The sequence below is a fragment of the Physeter macrocephalus genome, chromosome 19, assembly GCF_002837175.3.
Source record: "Physeter macrocephalus isolate SW-GA chromosome 19, ASM283717v5, whole genome shotgun sequence".
Taxonomy (NCBI): Eukaryota; Metazoa; Chordata; class Mammalia; order Artiodactyla; family Physeteridae; genus Physeter; species Physeter macrocephalus.
Window position 1 is genome coordinate 25,825,145 of NC_041232.1, and position 20,232 is coordinate 25,845,376.

At 55.4% G+C, this 20,232-nt stretch overlaps 1 protein-coding gene across 9 annotated transcripts in view; it reads right to left on the reverse strand.

Moving 5' to 3' along the window:
• Positions 1 to 20,232, reverse strand: part of GOLGA3 (golgin A3) — a 47,226-nt gene that overhangs the window by 3,803 nt on the left and 23,191 nt on the right. For 5 of the 9 annotated variants that reach the window (XM_055080383.1, XM_024120747.3, XM_055080379.1 and 2 more), the window contains 16 exons: positions 19,832 to 20,034; positions 17,129 to 17,266; positions 15,442 to 15,603; positions 14,805 to 15,173; positions 13,943 to 14,020; positions 12,929 to 13,192; positions 11,806 to 11,900; positions 10,869 to 11,088; positions 8,251 to 8,394; positions 7,453 to 7,650; positions 6,491 to 6,607; positions 4,154 to 4,293; positions 3,263 to 3,395; positions 2,918 to 3,040; positions 1,676 to 1,840; positions 165 to 331 (listed from right to left, as the gene is read on the reverse strand). In XM_055080383.1, the coding sequence (XP_054936358.1) occupies positions 165 to 331; positions 1,676 to 1,840; positions 2,918 to 3,040; positions 3,263 to 3,395; positions 4,154 to 4,293; positions 6,491 to 6,607; positions 7,453 to 7,650; positions 8,251 to 8,394; positions 10,869 to 11,088; positions 11,806 to 11,900; positions 12,929 to 13,192; positions 13,943 to 14,020; positions 14,805 to 15,173; positions 15,442 to 15,603; positions 17,129 to 17,266; positions 19,832 to 20,034 (2,716 nt within the window). The remainder of the gene's footprint in view (positions 1 to 164; positions 332 to 1,675; positions 1,841 to 2,917; positions 3,041 to 3,262; positions 3,396 to 4,153; positions 4,294 to 6,490; positions 6,608 to 7,452; positions 7,651 to 8,250; positions 8,395 to 10,868; positions 11,089 to 11,805; positions 11,901 to 12,928; positions 13,193 to 13,942; positions 14,021 to 14,804; positions 15,174 to 15,441; positions 15,604 to 17,128; positions 17,267 to 19,831; positions 20,035 to 20,232) is intronic. The other 4 variants (XM_028480150.2, XM_024120748.3, XM_055080382.1 and 1 more) reach the window with 3 other exon arrangements.

Below are 20,232 nucleotides of genomic sequence, written 5' to 3' on the forward strand. Positions count from 1 at the left end.
CTTGGAGATGGAGGGAGAGGCGCGGGACCATCCCACCACCAAGAAACACCACGGAGCCGCACGCCTCTGCTGGACGTGCGGTGCTGGCAACAGGGAAGATTCTTCCAACTGAGACCTGCAACTTATCTGTAAAGACTACGAGACGGAGCCCAGAGAAGTCATACTTGAGTTGCTGGAGGCAGCTGTTGAGGTTCTTGAGGGGCTCCTTGCTCACAGCAGGCGGGGGCCGCAGCAGTTCCTCCAAAAGCGAGGCCGGCACGGGGCAGTCAGGGATCTTCACCGGCGTCACGGGGCTGGAAGAGCTGGCTTCTCCCTTCGGCTCCTTTCTCTGCTTTTAAAAGCACACGGTTAGGGGCTTCCCCGGTGGCACAGTGGTTAAGAATCTGCCTGCCAAGGCAGGGGACACGGGTTCGAGCCCTGGTCCGGGAAGATCCCACATGCCACAGAGCAACTAAGCCTGTGCGCCACCACTAATGAGCCTGCGCTCTAGAGCCCACAAGCCACAACTACCGAGCCCATGTACCACAACTACTAAAGCCCGTGAGCCACATCTACTGAGCCCGCGAGCCACAACTACTGAGCCCGCGTGCCACAACTACTGAAGCCCACGCACCTAGAGCCCGTGCTCTGCAACAAGAGAAACCACTGCAATGAGAAGCCCGCACACCGCAATGAAGAGCAACCCCTGCTCACCAGCAACTAGAGAAAGCCCATGCAGCAACAAAGACCCAATGCAGCCAAAATAAATAAATAAAATTTAAAAATGAATAAATTTATTAAAAAAGAGAAAAGGCACACAGTTAGCTCTCCCACTCGGAGGCTGACGCCCCCACCCCTTCCCCGAGGGTCCCCGCCCTCACACGTGGTCTTCGAGGTGCCTCCCCAGCTCCCCTTGGGCTTCTGGGGAAGCACCTCCCACTCGTTCTAAATCGGCAGAGCTGGCAGCCACGGGGGTTCAAGAAATGTTGGCTGAATAGAAAACCTTCTTCCTAACGCATGAACCAACACTACAATCCTGGCTCCTCAGGAGGCCAGAGCTGCCGAGAGCCCCCTAAATGAGAGCTCGTGGTGGGAGCTTTCCAGAGAGACCATGGCCTTGACTCTGAGTTTCCCTACGAAATTAAGTCAATTTTCCAACTCATAAGACTCCCCTTCCTAGGACTTCAAACTTTTTCCACAGATAAGCAAACCATGCTAAATAAACCTCTGAATCTAAGCGACTTCTTTGCACCTGCAAAATATTTACATAGACTGAGTAGAAAAACAGATGGTGGGTAAACAGATAACCTGAACAGAGCTCATGACGGCTGCTTCGGGGTCTCCGGGCCCCTGAGCCTGTTCTGGCAGCTGTTGTGTCCCAGCTGGTCTCGCCTAGAGGTCCAGGGGCTCTGGTTAACACAAGCAAACCATGCCCTCATTTGCTTTATAAAGCATAGTACAATAAAATGGCATCTAAATTCATAGAAAGAGGCAAACATTCTGTTGGAAAAAGCTCTAAATTAAAAAGATTTGGCCTGTGGTCCAAGGAGAACACCCCATCGTCATCTATCTTCACACAACCGTCACTCAGTGTTGGTTAATGTAACTCTGTGACTGGCTGACTGACTGGAAAGCCTGCCAGCCTCCCACCAACACATCTCCGGAGGCCCCACCAGCCACCCGGTGGGCCCAGTACCATCCTGGCTGCTCCCCGCCGCAGGTCCAGCTTGAGCTGCTGGTTTTGCTGGAGCAGCGTCTTCATGTTGCTCTTCAGTTCCGACACTTTAGCTTGAAGCACGAATTTATCTTTCCGGGTCAGGGACAGATCTTCCCGTACCATCTCCAGCTCAGATTTAATATTCTAAGGAAAGTGAAGAAGTCATAGATTTTTAAAACTGAAAGGTCTTGGGCTTCCCTGGTGGCGCAGTGGTTAAGAATCCACCTGCCAATGCAGGGGACACATGTTCGAGCCCTGGTCCGGAAAGTCCCACATGCTGCAGAGCAACTAAGCCCATGCACCACAACTACTGAAGCCCGCGAGTCTAGAGCCCGTGTTCTGCAACCCACCACAGTGAGAAGGCCGCGCACCGCGATGAAGAGAAGCCCCACCTCGCCACAACTAGAGAAAGCCCACGCACAGCAACGAAGACCCAATGCAGCCAAAAATAAATAAATTAAATAAATAAATTTTTTTTAAAAAGTGGTAAATGTATAACCCACATAAGTTAAAAAAGAAAAACTGAAAGGTCTTAAACACACTGCACAAATCTTAGTCTGTACGTCGCAATTCCAAGGGGATGGAACTCTCAGCCTTCATGAGCCGCTCCCCTCCCCCGCTACTCCTCTCCAAGGGTCTACACTGCGGAGAATCCAGTTACAGTCCTGTCCTCAACGTTCCCACCCACACTTCAGAGTCTCTGCCGAGGGGCCGGTAACGTGCCCACATCCACATCTGACAATGAACCCAACCCTTGTTTAAACTCCAAGATCAGCTACTAGAAAAGCCTAACTGTCCCTATGACAGAATCCAAGTCAGCCCTGGTTATCTCAAGCTGTCCACCTACAAGCAGGGATCCCAGTCGGAGTCCCGTTCCCGACCCTTTCCTCGAGCGGTCAAGACTGTGCCTAGATTTCTCTGTAGAGAAGCTTATCACGGATTGGCGAATGGAACCGTCTCATTTTCTGGACTGAATGAGATCCCGTTTCTGGGCCACACTGCACAGCTCAGCCCGGGCGGGGCCCTGGGGCTCTGGTCTCTGCTCAGCGCCCCTCAGCTGCCAGACCTGGGCTTCTCTCTGAAATGGGATAACGTCTGCAGGACCGTCTGGTGGGAGCATTCAGCCCACTGAGAACCCCTGCTGCGCCCCTAGCACGCGGCCTGGCACAGTCCAGGGAGGAGCTGGTGAAGTGCTGCCCGGGGCACTTACACGACCCGTACCTGCAGTGACTGCTGTGTTCCATCCAACTCCTGTTTACTCTGCCGCTCAGTCAAGCCCAGCTGCTGCTTCAAGGACTGGATCTCTCTCTCTTTCTGATCCACCTCCCATTTGAGATTTTCCATCTAGAGAAGGGAAAAAGTCACACGACCAAAAGCATTTTAAGATGGCTTTCTGGCGTTATAACATTGCTCTAGCTATATCTCTGCGTATCATTTAATATCATACTTAGAAAAAATAAATATCCCTTTCCAAGAAGGCAGAGAATGAAGTGAATGTGTCAACCAGCAGAGTCTAGCTCTGTAAGTCCCGTTAACTGGAGATGTAAAGCCGCCCCGGCGGGTCACCTCTTGGTTTCCTACGGGCTCTTTGCTCAGCTGCTCATCCAGCTGCTTCTGCAGGAGTTGGAGCTGGGTCCGGGCCTCTGCCAGCTCTGCCTGGAACTGTGCTATTTCCTGGGAATGTTTCCCCTCCTGAATCCTAGCATAAAGAACAAGAAAGAGTGAAATTACAGCATTCTTCCAATTACCTTCCCACTCAAAAATGCTGTCAGTTGAACGTTACATGTCCTGGGTGACACTCATCACGACAAAAACTCCCCTACTGCTCACCCCGGGCAGGGACTGTTCTAGGAGCTCTGCAATGCACTAGCTCAACCAATCCTCACAACCCCCGGGGAGGGACGCTCTGTGAGCCCAGTTCACGGATTATGGTGGGAGGGATCGACGCACGTGCAGTGCCCAACACATGTGCCTACATGGGTGCGGGCCAAGGCCACCCCCGTGGGAGCCGCACACCGCAACAAAGGGAAGCCCGAGGGGAGCTGGGGAGGCGCCTCGAAGACCACGTGCGACGGCGGGGACCCTCAGGGAAGGGGCGGGGGCATCAGCCTCCGAGTGGGAGAGCTAACTGTGTGCCTTTTTTTTTAAATAAATTTATTCATTTTTTATTTTTTTATTTATTTTTGGCTGCGTTGGGTCTTCGTGAGCACAGCCCCCAGGGCTCTCTCTTCTCAGAGAAGAACCAGCAAGGCACAGAGCGGGAGCACACAGCATCAGGGCCAAAACTTCAGACGTAAGCTGCGGCATCCTGAGACAGCAATCGGCTCTCTCTCTCCTTTTTAGATCTGCCTGCAGAGTGCTCAGCGACTTGCTAGGACACGGGGGCCCTGGTGCGCTGAACGCACTAACTGGAGCTGGAGATGGTGGCAGCGCCCAGCCCCGCCCACTTGCACTCACTGGAGCCCGTCTGCCTCCGCCTGCAGCCGCTGCACCTCCTGCCCCTTGGCCTGCAGCTCCTCCTTCACCTCGCTCAGCTCTAAGGTGGCGGCCTTAAAATGGCGGCGGCTGTGCCCCGCTTCCGCCTGGGCGGCAGCAACCTGGGAAAAAGGACACGGCGTCATCGAGGACAGAGGCGCAGCCTCACAGGACGTGCCTGGGTTCGTAGAGGCCGCCGCCCAACCCCTCGCGCATCCTAGCTGCTCTTGCAGGCCTTCCTTCCAAAGCCTTCCAAGGTCCCCATCCAGGATGAAAGTACTGAACACATGCTTGGCCCTCAAGCGTGCAACGTGGCAGCAGCACCTGCTGAGCGAACAAACGTGCCAACTTTCTTGGTCTGAGAGTTGTTACAGTCTTCCTCAAGTATATCTGCATATTTCTTGTTACGTGTATTCATAATTCATGTATCTGGGAGGAACCCACCTTCCCATCACACCATCTACCTGTAAAAAAGCTATGGCTCGTTATCCATTTAGGATGTAACTAGCTTTTTTCATAGTTAACAACAGTTTATCTCAAGGTTTCTGAGAAAACAAGCAAATTCTCAGAATATAATGAAATTTTCCCTTTTCCTTTCCAACAGTTTAGTTTTCTTGTCTAATTGCACTAGCAAGCACTTCATTTCAAAGAAGTTTAGTAAAAATATTTACAGTATATGACAGATGAATATAGAAAGAATTCATACATGAATGGAAAAAAAACTCCAATAGAAGATATTAGCCGTGTTGTCACTAGGCAGAGATTCAAGATGATCTGTACTTTAATCTCCGTGCACACTAAAAATTTTTACTAGCATGTACTATTTTTACAATCAAGACAATCAGACCAAATGCACTTAGAGGAATAAATAAGCATCATTTACAATTACTGCCCTTAAAAAAAGAAATCACAGTGAAATATACATTATCCCCCCAGCACCTTTAGTTAAAAATCTCCTAGTTACAACGTCTTTAAGGTGAGAATAAAACTACTAAGTGATACCTGAGTACAGAGCAAAAGATAGGAAGGTGGGGATAGAAAAGTAGGGAGTGTGGCTGACTCAGTTCAGAACCATTAGACGTGCAGCAACTCCACGCAAGGATAAAACATCAGCTGCAGGTGAGGCAAACGTGGGTCAAGAATAAGCCAACAGGGGCTTCCCTGGTGGGGCAGTGGTTGGGAATCTGCCTGCCAATGCAGGGGACACGGGTTCGAGCCCTGGTCTGGGAAGGTCCCACATGCCGCGGAGCGGCTAGGCCCGTGAGCCACAACTACTGAGCCTGCGCGTCTGGAGCCTGTGCTCCACAACGGGAGAGGCCGCGATAATGAGAGGCCCGCACACCGCGATGAAGAGTGGCCCCCACTTGCCACAACTAGGGAAAGCCCTCGCACAGAAACGGAGACCCAACACAGCCAAAAATAAATTTAAAAAAAGAATAAGCCAATAATTGTCCATGTTAAAATATTCTTAACATATCTTAAAAGTAGTTCCACTTTAAAAGAATGTCTTACTGTCTCATCCAGGAAATAAAGAACTATTTCCTTCTATCTCTAGTGTACTTTTGTGGAGAAATTTTTAAAGAATGCGGCAAAGCCCAGGTCACATGCACCTACACACGCATGAATGAGCCAACGACCAACATGTTCTGAGCATCTGCTCTGTGCAGGCACTTGGGGACATGAGGGTAAACAAGCCGCGGACCTCGTCCCAGGAAGCTTACAGTCTAACGAGGAAAGAGCTTTACAGAAACCACAGACGAGGCATCACGACAGTGAAGATTTTAAAGTGCACGGCCTGAGGTCCACTCTAGCTCGCAGGGTGGCCAGGGCAGGCCCCTCTGCGGGATGAGCCACCTGATGCACCGGTGAACACCTGAGCATGGAAAGGAGCAGCCAGGAAGACTGCTCCAAATGCCCAACATGGCCATGGGTCTCCAGAACCACCTTTCTTGGTTGCCTTTTTAACACAAATAAACATATACTGCTCTGCAGTTTGCTTTTTAACTCCACACTACGTGCAGGGCATCTTTCCCCAGCAAAATATGCAGCTACAGAGCTCTGTGCACATATCTTAGAGCTGCACGATGGCATACACTCTTTCACTGATGAGCACAGGGTGGGGGCCCTCTCCAGCCTCGCTGTCGCCAACCCCATGATGATACCCCGTCCTTGGACACGTCAGCAAAGGTATTCACACGCTAAGTTCCTGGAAGGGAACTCATGTGTCAAGGGTACTAATACTCAGTTTTCAGACATTTAAAAATTACATTCCAGAGGCTCTATGAGGCTGCAATCTGGAACCGGTTGGAAGACACACACCTGCTCCTCGAGGCTGTGCACCGTCACCTTTTCCTTCTGTAGCGCGGCCTGCAAGGCCTGGACGAGCTGCTTCATCTGGCGGTCCTCCTCCTCTTTGCGCTGCAAAACTGCCTGCACCTACAGCACGTTCCAAGAGTGGTAAGGAAGGAAGGACGTCAAATTTCCAAAGCCTGAAGAGCCCTGGGAGCAAGCAGGAGCCACTCTGATCAGTGCCACGTGGGGGAGTCTAGTGTCACGGGGGCTCAAGACATCATGACATGTTGCCAACAAGGGTACAAGCCAGGAAAGGAGTGAGAATTCCATTTCTGGAGAACGCCGTGAGCAAAACCGAAATCTCAGATCACAGGAGTATCATCAATCATATGATCATATTCAAGCATCTTGTTAGGAACCCAAAAGATGCATATGAACCAAGGGTTATCAATGCAATCGCCTCCGTAGCAAGGCTGCCCAGGGCAGGAGCAGTGGGAACTAAGGAAGCGCTCTGAACTCTGGTGAATTCAAGGCATGGGCTGGGATGGGGTGCTGAACGCATCTGAAGACTTCCCCGAGACGCCCAGAGGGGCTGCAGAGTGGAGGAGCTAACAGCGGGGTCTGCAGGGAGAGCTCCGCTGGGGTCTCAACCGCAGTGCTGAACCACAGGCGGCCCTCGGGTTGGAGTCCCTTACGCACAGCATAATTGCCTTGAGCTGGGAAAGGGTCCCCTCCACCCTCCGGGAGTCGCCCACCCACAAGGAACCTCATGGGCTGAGCCTAGTCCCTCCACAGCTAAGCTGCGGGGAGACACAGGCTCCCCGGATCCAACACCGCCTCAGGGCTAGCAGAGGGGCTGCGACTCCAGCAGATTCTCTGGCCTCTACCCTGCAGGTGGCTGTGATGACCAAATGCAGACCACACAGCCGAAGCCCTCGGAGGGCTGCCCGGCCTGCAGCAAGTCTCCTGCTGCAAAGGAGTTTCCATACCTGCAGGTTCAGCTGGACCAGGTCTGCTTCCCTCTTGGCTAAAGCTGTCTCTAAGATGCCGTTGTGTTCCCTCAGGGCCGCGCTGGACTGTCCAAGGCCCAGAAGCTTCCCTCTCTCATGCTCTAAGTCCAGAGCCAACTTCTTATTCGACTCCTCAAGGCACTTTATCTTCCTCCTGAAGCCTCTGGACTCTTGCAGCTAAAACAAACCAAAGTCACCGTGACGTCAGGGAGTTGCCCATTCTGGCTCATGGAGCGCTCGCACGCCAGGAACTGAACAGCTAACACCACCCGCAAGAACGCACGGGCGAGCACTGCCCCGGACACGAGGGCCCTCGCCTCGCACAGCTGGGAAGGCTGCCGCAGCCACGCCCCTTCTCTCCTGGACCCACAGCCGACAGCCCAGCCCTCCCCCGGGGACCGTGGGCTTGTGGAGAAGCACAGCCAGCGTTGGAGCCCAGGCGGGCCTGGACTGAGTGTGAGAGACAACTGTCAACTGTGCACGCAGCCCCGCGGCTCCCGACAGCCACCTTGGGACCCTGTGCAGAGCCCTAGGTGACACCACCACGCAGCTTGTGTGGCACCACCCGAAGCCACGACCGTCTGGGCCTGAGAGTTACGTGGAGTTCCTCCAAAGGGTCGAGCCCCTTTGAGCCGGTGTCTCGCCTGCCACACTAGAGAGGCGGCGGGCACAGCGGGCCCTGGTGCAGCGTGTGTGCGCGGGCCCAGCAGGGCGGGCGCTCAGGGACCCGGGCCAGCGGCACCGCCCTGCACGCGGGGCTGCGCGGCGTCCGCCTACCTCGTCCTCCAGCTCCAGCACCCTCTCCCGCTGCTCCTCCAGCTGCCGGCTGGTCAGCGTGATGACCTCCTGCAGCTCCCCCTCCAGCACCCTCTTGCTGTGGCCCACAGCCTGCAGCTCCGCCTCCAGGGCCTGGACCCGCTCCTGAGGGCCGGGACGGAAGGTGGGTTTGGTCACGGGTCCTGCCAAGAAGCCCGGCTCAGCCCCGACGGCACGAGGCTGCGACCACACGCGACAGGTGATGGGCTCTCTGCAGCCTTCCCTCTCCCTTACAGGACGCAATCAGCTACCGGGTAGCCACACAGTAATGACTCACAAACTAACTTTTTCACATAATGCTTTGAAAACACAGAAAGATAAGAGCTACCAATTACCATCTGTGGCAACTAAGCTGCACCAGGTACTATGTAACCCATGCCACACGTGTGTGCACGCACACGTGCTCACACACACACACACACACAAATGCACATGCACACACACTCTTCCTGCTGCTGCTGTGGGGCAGGCGCTCATCTGAGCAATCTGAGCACCTCACAGGTGTCTCTCCACAGAGCCGTCCTAATGAGGGAGGCTCTACCATTTACCTCATTCTGGCCTCATTTTTTTAAAAATAAATTTATCTATTTTATTTATTTATTTTTGGCTGAGTTGGGTATTCGTTGCTGTGCGCGGGCTCTCTCTAGTTGCGGCGAGCAGGGGCTACTCTTTGTTGCTGTTTGCAGGCTTCTCACCGTGTTGGCTTTTCTTGTTGCGGAGCATGGGCTCTAGGCACGTGGGCTCAGTAGTTGTGGCTCACGGGCTCTAGAGCGCAGGCCCAGTAGTTGTGGCGCACGGGCTTAGTTGCTTTGCGGCACCGGGGATCCTCCGAGACCAGGGCTCGAGCCCGTGTCCCCTGCATTGGCAGGCGGATTCTCAACCACTGCGCCACCAGGGAAGCCCCATCGGCCTCATTTTTTTTTTTTTTTTTTGCTTTTTAGTTTATACTGGAGTAGAGTTGATCAACAATGTTGTGTTAGTTTCAGGTGTACAGCAAAGTGATCCAGCTACATATACCTGTGTCTATCCTTTCTCAGATTCCTTTCCCATCTAGGCTGTCACAGAGAACCGAGCAGAGCTCCCTGTGATGCGCAGGAGGTCCTTGCGGGTGACCCTCGGCCTCCGTTTTACTGAGGACCGGCACGGTGGGCGAGCTGAGACCCCACCTCACCAGGGCCCAAGTACAGGCTGAACCAGGGTTTTGGCTCCCAGGCTGTGCTTCTGCCCAGCTGCCACCGGCTGTGCAGCAAGGGGGTGACAGACTGCATGGCAGTGACACCCATTGCTGGTACCATGTAAGTCGAAGAATTCAACAGCGAGAGATTTTAAAGTAAAAAGGAAACTGCAGTTGAGTAAGTTCTCCCCCTCCCAATGTAAGAAGTAAGCATGTGAGAGGAAATACTGAATTTATGTATTTTGACAAGAGAACGCCACGCTATGCTACAGTGTCCTCCAACTTACAAATTCTTAAACTGAGAGGAGAGAGAAATAAAGATGAGAAAAAAATACGATTACTAAGCATAAGGGAAATGACTCAAAGCGGCGGGTGATAAACAAAATGCAGAATTTTATACCCACTAGCCAAAGTAAAAGGAGGTGGTCAGATCCAGACTGCAGGGATCTGGGGACCAGGACACTCGTGACTGACAAGAGTGACAGTGTGATGCCCAGAGGAGACCTGAGAGCCTCCACCACACGCATACACCCCCTACGCACACACACGTGTGCGCGCGCGCGCACGCGTGCCCACCCTGCTGTCGGTCCCCCACCCTAAACAATAACCCAAAGCAAAAGGCTCTCTCCGCCTCGGGACGCCATGGCGGGAGGAGCAGCTCCAGCGGCTCTCGGCCCTCACCGTGGACCCGAGCGTTTCACAGGCACTTCCCTCCACTACGTCGCACATGCTGTCCATCTCAAGGGCCGCCTGTCGGCAGAGCCATCAGCAACCCGCCCTCCCCTGGCGCTGGCCTCCGAGACGCCTCCCGTCGGCTCCTGCACTTGGTTCCCATCACCTCGGCTACCGTCACAGCCTCTCCTGGCCTCGGGTCCTCCCGACTGGACAGTGGCCAGGTCTCAGCTCGCTCTCTGTCACACGGAAGGTCCACTCCAAACTCCCTGACCCCGGCCCCCAGCCCCTCCAGCCAGACCCCTACTTGGCCCCGTGCCCCCCAAGACCCAGCACACAGGAGCAGCGCTCTGCTGAGATGCCTGCCGTCACGCAAGACCAGTTCAGACGTCACCTGTCCAAAAGGCTGTCCTGGATCCCTTGACCCTCACCCCGAGCCCTCTCACACCCCACGCGTGGCGCTCACAGAACCTCCTCCCCAGACATGAGGAGGGCCGGGGCCAGCAGGGTGAGCGCCCCGCACGCGTTCGCAGGGGTCAAACGCAGCGTCAGAGCCCCCGGTCACATTGCTACCGCGAGGTATTCCGAAGAAACACTGCCCACACGCTGGCCCCGTACCTCCTTTCTAGACCCTCCTAGGAGGGTTTCCGAGGGGAGGTGCCTGTACACGTCATGCCCCCGCAGCCCCCTTCACCGATTCTCCGCAACCCGGCGGAGTAGGCGGGTTACCCACGTGCAGGGTGTGGTCGCTGCCGCCACCGCCGGCCACCTGGGCTCTCAGCTGGCTCAGCTCAGCCTCGGCCGCCTCCTTGGCCGCGAGGGCCTCCTGCAGGCGGCGGCTGAGGATGCCCACGGCGTTCTCGTAGGCCTTGTGCTTGGTCTTCACCTCCTTCTGCGCGCTGCTCAGGTCTGAGCCCAGCTGCTTCATCTTCTGCTTCTGTTCGGTGATGGCCCTGGGGCGTGGCAGAGACAGGAGCAAGTCTCAGCTCACCTCCGACCCACCTGCCACACCAAGCAAAGGCCAAGTGCGTCTCCATCCAAGCTCCACCCTCATCTGCCCCCAGCTCCCGCCTCTCCAGCACTGTGCTGCCCAGAATCCAACTCCCCAGGATGTGGTCGGTGGGTGTCCCCCACAGAGCCCAGCACCGTGCTTTCATCTGTCCTGCTCCCCTCTTGGAGCTGCTTAAACCACCTTGTGGAGACAGAGAAGACTCCTCTCCCACCAAACAGAAAGGCTTGCAGCGCTCTTCCTGATCAGCAGCAAGAAACCCAACACTCAGGCGCACAGCAGACCAGCGCTGACAGAGCAGAGCGGTGCGGGACGCCGCGGGGGTGAAAGGCCTGGCGCGGGCCGGTGAGGACGAACGAGCACAGGTGTCCGCCCTGGGCAGCGCACTGGGGCTGCGAAGGGCGCGGCCGCAAGCGCTTGACACGAAAAGTCAAATGAAAACAAAAACACACGGGGGGTGTTTGCGAAAGGATGTGTTAGCACAGCCACGTGTAACCGTCAGATCACGACGGAATCACTTTTCCAGCTTTAGACTTGGACTCTGACTTCCCAGGCCACCTGTTGTAGACCGGCGAGGGCTGGACAGACAGTGCTGGGGGCGCTCGCACAGCTCACACCCCCCGCCTGGCCTCCTGCCAGCGCACGCCCTGCGCCCGCGTACCTCGTGGCTTCTTGCTGCAGCTCTTCTATTTGTTTCTTGAGCACCTCGTTGGCCTCCGTGAGAGCAGCCACCTGCTCTTTATCGAACTGCAAAGACTTCAAATAAAGGGAGGAAAAGACAAAATGAGGAGTGCCAAGCCTTCCACCTGAAGCCCAAATGTCGGACTGGCTTCCTCTCAGGGCCGCCTTGCAGGGCACGGGCTTTGAGGAAGACCCCGGCCGAGGACCCCGCGATAAGTGGCCATTTCACGGAGGCCGAGGGTCCTGTACCGCCCGTGTCAAGGCCGCTGGTGGGACAGGCGTGAAGAGCTGCCAACGAGAAGGCCTCAGGCGACGGCTCCCACCCGGTCCCCTCCCCGGCTTCTCCCAGCACCTCGGGGTGGCCTCACGCCCCCTCCTGGCCTTGCCCGCTGCCCCGTCTCCCCCTGTGCAATGGAGCACCGTTCCCCCAGGACCGGCTCGGCCCTCGCAGCCGCGAGCCCCGCGTCCCGCAGCTGCGGGGGTCCCACCAGCCCCTGGCTCCCCACAGCCCCCGGGCCCTCTTGTCCCGCCTGCACCCTCATGGCTCTCAGCTGCGGCCTCCAGCCTACCTGCCTCCCTGGACCCTGCCCGGCCCTCCGTGGGACTTCTGACACGTCACACGTAAGACGGAGCCCTCAGTCTGACACCCTGCCCACCGCTCTCCCCAGGTCTACCGCCTGCCTCAGAAACGCTCCTCAGCTGCAGGCATCCGGCCTGAGGTCTCCCTCTCCCCAGCCCCATGCCTGACACCCTCAGCGGCACGGCCACCACGGTCTCTCACGGACTCTGCCGGCCACGGGCCCTGGTGCGTGCACAGCAAACGCGGCCCCACCGCCCTTAAAGCCCGGAGCCCAAAGCAGCTGCTGCAGGCGGCACGGCCCACGTTCCCCGTGCCCCCGTCGCCTCTCTCCGGCGCCCACTCAAACGCCGGCTCGGACTGTCTCAGGAGCCCCCCCCGCGGCTCTCCTCCGCCTGGATCTGAGCTCCAGGAGGGCCTCACTCTAGCCTGCTTCTCCAGAACCTCTCCACAGGCCCCGCCCCGCCCACCATACAGCCCCAGGCCCGTTTGGCTGAAGCTTCCCAAGTCACAGGCGTCCCCAGACCTGTAAGTCCATCTCCATCTCGTCGCGCTCCCGCCGCGTGGACTGGAGGTGCCCTTCAAGATCCACCAGCTGCTGACGGGCCTGCGCCGCCTCCCTCTGCAGACGCAAGTGCTGCACCTCCGCGGCCCTCTTCTCCCCGTGGAGTCGGACGGCCTCCTGCCGCTGCTCCTTCACCTCCGAGTCCAGCCTCCTCTTTGCGGCCTTCAGCTCACCGATGAGCTGGTCTTTGGAGGTGGCGTCCCGGCGGTAGGCCTCCACCATCACCTGCCCAACAGGCCGGAGGCTGCAGCCCGCGGGGCGGGTCTTCCAAGGGGTCAAGCCATTTACACAAAAATGCTCACCACTTATCTATATAACTTTCTGGGGCTAAAGATATAGATTTCACCATATCCGAGATACCACTCACTGAGACACATACCTAAACAGGACTGGGTGATGGAGAGGGGAGCCATGGCAGCCGCTGGGGGCCCCGACTGCTTTGCTTTCTCGGGGCAATGTGGCCACTCCTTACAGCTCCACTCGCCCTGCCTGGCTTCTGACAGGCACTCCCGCTCGCATCTCAGTGATAAAACCCACCACCGCTTACAACGCCCTTGGTTGCCCTTCCTCAGACCCTTGGTGGTGCTCTGCACTCATTCCTCAGACAGCAGAACTGGCTTCACTAATGTGAAGTGCCTTATTTCAGTGCTGGATCGTGGTGTGATTTTTTTCAAAGCAACGTTAAGCAGGAGGCCCGGCCGCTGTGGAAGCAACACGCGCTCACTCCGATGTGCCAGCAGGGCATGATCCGCATGATACGGATGCCAACCCCACCCTGAAAATGCACCTGACTTCAGAGGTATAAAAACGGGAAGGGTGAGGAGTGCATCTCAGAATCAGTGAAGTGCCTTAAAAAAGCTGGAGTCTAACTGTTACCTTCCTCTTGAATGATTTCCTTCCAGTGAAGAGATTAAACGTACAGGATTTTCTTCATGCACTTGTTTCACAGAAAGAAAACTAACCACACGTTCTTACCTTTTGTTGAAGAAACTGTTCCTTTATTTTCTGCGCCTGCTTTTTCAGGGAGGCAGCTTCTTGTTGCAGGTGCCCCACCTATGAGGGACATGTGTGCAGACATTACACTGATGGCTCCGGGAGGGCCCTGTGCCTCAGGGGAACACGTGTGCACAGAGGCATCAATGACCTGCCTCCGTGCCTCCTGTCCTAGAAGGTTACAGACGGGTCAGCACCTGCAGAGAAATCGCACCTACTTCCTGGAGGGAAAACATGCCGACTTCCTCTTGTCCTTGACGCTCATGGACCGGGATTCGAAGACAAAACCATCCCCGACACTAACCCTACTTCCTCCACACCCTGCAGCTTTCTTGTTCCGTCTGTATTTGTTTACTGTTCACCCACATCATAGCATGGCAGCTCCCGGGTGTGGCGTGCTAGGTCGTGTGCGCACACACCCGGACCCTCGGCCGTCTCCCCACCCTCACCCACCGTCCGGCTGACACGTCCAGGGGGTTGCACTGCGGTCAGGCAGTCAGGAAGGAAAGAACCAAAGCTCCACGCTGCTTTTCCCAAGTCTGAGCTCCTCATCATAGGTGCACTGAAGCTGGTGTTTCTTGGCAGATTACTTTCAAAGCCCCAAACAACTCGGTTCCCAGTTCTCAGCCAGGTATCTACACACCCAGCCGCTAACCTAGGACCGGAAGTACCCCATCAGCTGCTGTGGGCCCCTTCCCCAGCTGAGCCCTGGGCCCTCCCCTGGAAGCGTTCTTCCATGTTTCAAATAAAGAACCAACCAAACAAAACAAAGGACCAAACAATCAGCGTTACTTCTCGTATATGTGATTTCCACTCGTAACACAGTGACAGCAAGCTGCATTACCTGGCTGGACTTGATGGCTAACTCCTGGGTCAACTGCTCTAAAGTTCCTGACGTGTCCTGGGCACCCTCTTCCAGGCATTCTGCCTCTCTATCAGACTCCTCCCTGCCGCTCCGGGCCGCCTGCACAGCCACCTCCAAGACGGTCTTCTCGTGCTGCAGGAAACGGATGGCATCGTCCCTGGCGGCCGCCTCCCCCTGGAGCTCCTCCAGCCCGGCCTGCAGCTCGTCGCAGTGCACCTGCAGGTCCCCGAGGGCCCGCTCCCTGCTCTGCAAAGCCTCCTGTGTCGAGGCGAACTGCTTCAGCAGGCCCAGGTGCTCCTGCTGCAAAGCCTCAAGCTGCTGGTCCCGCTGATGCAAAGTCAGCTTCACCTAGGGAAAAAGGAACCAGAGTCAATGTAACCGCACCTGAACGAAAACACCGCGTGCTCCCAGAGTTTGTACTTTTTCTGTGCTCGGGTTTTAAACAGCCTGGAGTGATGCTCTGGAGGCAGGCTTCTGTGTAAAGCTGCGGCACAGAAGACCACGAGCCGAAGTGAACCCCCGCCGGGTCTGCCGACGTGACGGACAGACCAGCACAAAGGAGCCCCGTGAGGCCGGCCGCGGCCCCAGACAGCGACAAGAGCCGCGCGGAGCTCGCCTGCTCCAGCTGTTGCTCCAGGGCCGCCGCCGCGGCCGCCGCCTTCTGCAGCTGCTCCTTCTCATCTTCAAACTCCTCCAGCCTCCTCTGCAGGTCCTCCTCCACCATCGTCTTCGCCTCTTGAATCTGCACCAAGGCAGCTTCCTGGTCCAACATGTCAGCCTGGGCCCAGAAGACAGAGCGTTTTTTTAAAAGCAGGATAACCTGTAGCTGCAGCCTCAGTGGGCAAACCCACCAGCATCATCAAACCCATCGCCCCTGGCACCATCCTGTCCATGACCCACAGAGAGAGGGCCCGAGGGGACGGGGGCACAAAGCTGGCGCCCTCCCACTATGCCAAGACAGGCCACCGGCCGATTCCTCCACCCATGGTTCCCCTGCCGACCCTCAGGCCTGGCTGAAGATAGAAGCAAGCAGACAACCCAGTTTTAAGAACTGGGATAAAGTGGTGAATGAAACCGCCACAGCCGCCACCGCCGCCACCTGCGTGAAGACAGGCTGTTCGGGGTGTGATACACAGCACATTCTCTTTCACAAGATTACTTCCTTTTTCTTTTTTTAAAAAAGATTATTTATTTATTTTTGGCTGCATCAGGTCTTAGTCGTGGCATGCAGGATCTTTCGTTGCGGCACGCAGGCTCTCTAGTTGAGGCATGTGAGCTCAGTAGCTGTGGTGTGCAGGCTTAGGTGCCCCACGGCATGTGGGATCTTAGTTCTGTCACCAGGGATAGAACCCATGTCCTCTGCACTGGAAGGCGGATTCTTTACCACTGGACCACCAGGGAAGTCCCACAAGATTACTTCCGGATGCCACTTGGTAAGACTAGAGACCAGGGGCCGTGGGGCAAATATGGCATTCCTTACGTCCTGACTATGTAGATAAGACCCAACATCTAGGAGTTTTCTTAGGGAAAAAACATTCGCTTATAACTTAGAATCTTTTTAGTTCTTTGACACTGAGCCCTTGAAGCATGTGTTTGACACAACACGACTGTCTTTCATCATCCACGTCATCCGTGAGGACAAAGGAGCACGTGCAGAGAAGTGGGGAGACGGGAGACCACAGTCACAGAACACCGACCTTCCGTGTGACCATGAGGTTCTCGGTACACAATGCCAGGATGCCGTGTACCCCTTTTCTTCTTTACTTTTCCCTACAAGCCTATTAAGTTGGTATTATTATCCATATTTAATGAAAAGGGAACAAAGCCCAGAGAGTTAAGATATTAAGTCCAGGGTCTCACAGCTGACAAAGAGCAAAGGTCAAAGCCACTGCATCTCCCTACCCTGGGATAATCCACAGAGGCGGCTGGACACGGTCCTAACCAGTCCACGTGGCTGTTGGAGCGTGAAATGGTAACGCAGGCTGAGGCCGGAACCGGGCAGTTCAGAGGAAGGCCCAGGTTACCTCTGACAACGCAGAGACGAGGGAGGGGACAAGCGCACAGGGAACACGAGGAACAGAATCCCGAAACCTCAGATCACTGCACATGGTTCAAAGGAGTATTTTAAAAGGTACGCATACGTACGCACGCATGTAGTACTAACGTTTACGTATAGGTGTATGTATTGATATATTTTCCTAACGTTGATCAATCTCAAAAAAAAAAAAAAAAAAAAAAAAAACACAAACCCACAAACCCCAAGACAACACTGACACACCGCAGCCCCAGAAACACGGCCCCACCTCGATGCCCTGGAGCTGGGCGGCGATGCGCTCCTTCTCCTTGATCGACCTCTGCTGGGTCTCCGTCAGCTGGTGGGACAGGGACACATTCTCAAGCTTCAGGTGCTCCAGGAGGCCCGCCTGGCTCATCTGTCCAATCTTCAAAGAAAAACACCAAAAGTCGAAGGTTGCTAGATCCCAAGCACAAGCACAGCCCAGCCAGTCCCTGAGGCCACCAGGGTGAGGGTCTCTGTATAGTGCTGGCCCCCGGGAGGGCCGCTCCCCAGGACCACCGCCCCCGCAGGGCCTCCCTGCCCACCCTCCTGGAAGCCACCATGACACTCAGGCCATCTGGGTTCTGTGTACCTAAGAGGAGCCAGCCGGCAGCCCGGAAGTCAGCACTCATCACCCCCACGATGGTGCGGTTTGTTGTTAAGACCTACGTGACAGTTCCCACCGAAGGGGCATCCCTGAGTCCGGAGGTGAGGGGCCTCATCTGGGCGGCAGGGACAGCCAGGAATCTGCCCATCAGATAAACTGACCCACGGCCAGACACACCTTAGGCCCTGCCCTCTCAGTCCCCGACTGTCCTGGTCATGCACCAGGTTGACCCTGGCCATTCCCAGGAAGTGACACTGGCATCCGCCCCGGTCTGACCCAGGCCGTGCAGACCTGCGAGCACGTCCCTTCCAGAGCTGACGTGAACACTCCTAGACTTACAGGTGCCCAATGCGACCAGAAGCTGTGAGCTTCAGGGTCTAAGATGGAAGCTGCCCAGAGCAAGGAAAGGCGTCATTCGCCGGGACTTCATCTCAAGGCAACAAAAGAATAAAGACTACCCTGCGTTCTTCTCCAACCTGAACATTCCTGGGACACTTCTATGTTACTGGAAAAAGAGGGTGAAAATGTATCACACACGGTAATTAAGGAATGCTGAACCTGGGTGTCAAAGGTATTTGAAAAAAGCAGTTATGGTTCTCAAACTGCCATTCCCTTGGACTCTGTCTCCATTTCTGTCTTCCAAATGCCATTTCTGACTTAGCTCAGGATATAAATCTGGCTTCTTTAAGTATTTTGTGCCTCAAATAAATGCACGACAGCTTCAAAATTGCATTGCCTTGCAATTATTTCCAAGCACATGGTAAGTAGAACAAACACTTATTTATGCTAAGGACGTATTTAAGCCAGGTCCTCTAGCTTAAAAAATACAAAACATAAGGACTTCCCTGGTGGCGCAGTGCTTAAGAATCTGCCTGCCAATGCAGGGGACATGGGTTCGAGCCCTGGTCTGTGAAGATCCCACATGCTGTGGGGCAACTAAGTCCGTGCACCACAACTACTGAGCCTGAGCTTGGGAGCCTGCGAGCCACAACTACTGAAGCCCGTGGGCCTAGAGCCCGTGCTCCGCAACAAGAGAAGCCACCGCAGTGAGAAGCCCGCGCACCGCGACAAACAGTAGCCCCCGCTGGCCGCAACTAGAGAAAGCCTGCGTGCAGCAATGAAGACCCAACGCAGCCAAAAATAAATAATAAATAAATAAATTTTAAAAACATATACAACACATTTTTTAAAATTCTATTTTGTATATTTGTAGACTTTAGATATTTTTTAAAAGGAGCATTTGGTGGAGTTAGTACTTTACGTCCTCTACTTGAGAAGTAAAGTTTCAATGTTTTGAATATTGTAACAAAAAAGGTACAATATTTTACCTGGATAAAAAAAAAAAAAGTGGGGAGAGGCTTCCCTGGTGGCGCAGTGGTTGAAAGTCCGCCTGCCGAAGCAGGGGACACAGGTTTGTGCCCCGGTCCAGGAAGATCCCACATGTCGCGGAGCAGCTGGGCCCGTGAGCCACGGCTGCTGAGCCTGCGCGTCCGGAGCCTGAGCTCCGCAACGGGAGAGGCCACAACAGTGAGAGGCCCGCGTACAGCAAAAAAAAAAAAAAAAAAAAAGTGGGGAGATAAAATAAACCCCATAGCAAAATTCGAAAAGAAGACAGGCTGACCAAGGCACCATCAGCACCCTCACAATCGGTCCAATTAGTGCAAACACTGAGATGTGGAGCAAAGTACATTTCAGCATCTTGCCTGCTACTCCCGAGAGGACGCCTCAGCCCCGGTCACCCTGCAGACCTGGACTCACACCTGTTCCCACTCAAGCAGAATCAGAGGCTGACATTCTGGTACCCTAACAACACAGGAAGAAAGCGAGGATGTGGGAAACGAGTGTTCTCTGGGACAATCTGGTGACCAGGCAGCTGGAGAGCTCTGCCAGGAGGTGGGGTGTGCCGCGCTCTGTGCACGTAAGAAACGCACCACAGGAGGCGGTGACGGCGCGGGAGAGCCGGGGAGCAAGAGGCCCGAGACCCCCGCAGGTGTGGATTTGACAGCTGGGTTCCAACGACAAAAGGTGACCCCAGAGAGGAAACAGGATGTACGACTCAGAGCGAGGAACACAGGACGTCCCAGAGAGGGGGATTTTAGTATTTAAAATGCTCAAGCAGAAGCTGTGAAACTCCCTGTGTCAGAAGGTCACAGAAGGCGGTGACCCCTCCCCGCAGGGCCACCCTGCCCATGCGGTGGGGTGTGGGCTAGACGGGTGCTCAGCAGATTTTCAAAAAACCTATGGGTGAAATCTAAACTCAGAAAAGTCGCTTCAATTTAGGGAAAGAGCAAGTGTTTCACACCAGATGTGCAGCATGAGCCGCTGGCCACGGCGGGGCTGTACCTGGATGTGGGTCATCTCGCCCTGCAGCCGGACCCGGGCCTCCTGGGCCAGGGCGAGCTGCTGCTGGTACCATTGCCGGACACTCTGCAGGGACGCAATCTCGGCCTGGGATGCCTTCAGCTTGCTGGTCAGCGTCGTGCGCTCCAGCTGCACCTGCTGCAGCTGGCTCTGCAAGGCTGTCATCTGCTGCCGCAGGTCATGCACTGAAACAAGCAAGCAGAGACGCTCAGGGGAGCCCAGCTGCGCCAAAGGTCCCATCAAGCCAGCTCCGTAGACAGCGGTGCACGCCGGGTCCCCTCCTTCTCGGCACGATGCCTTATATGCAACCGCAAGCGCCGAGCCACAGCTCCCGGGCATCCCAGTTAGGGTCTGGTCACTGTTCATCGACTGATCAACACACA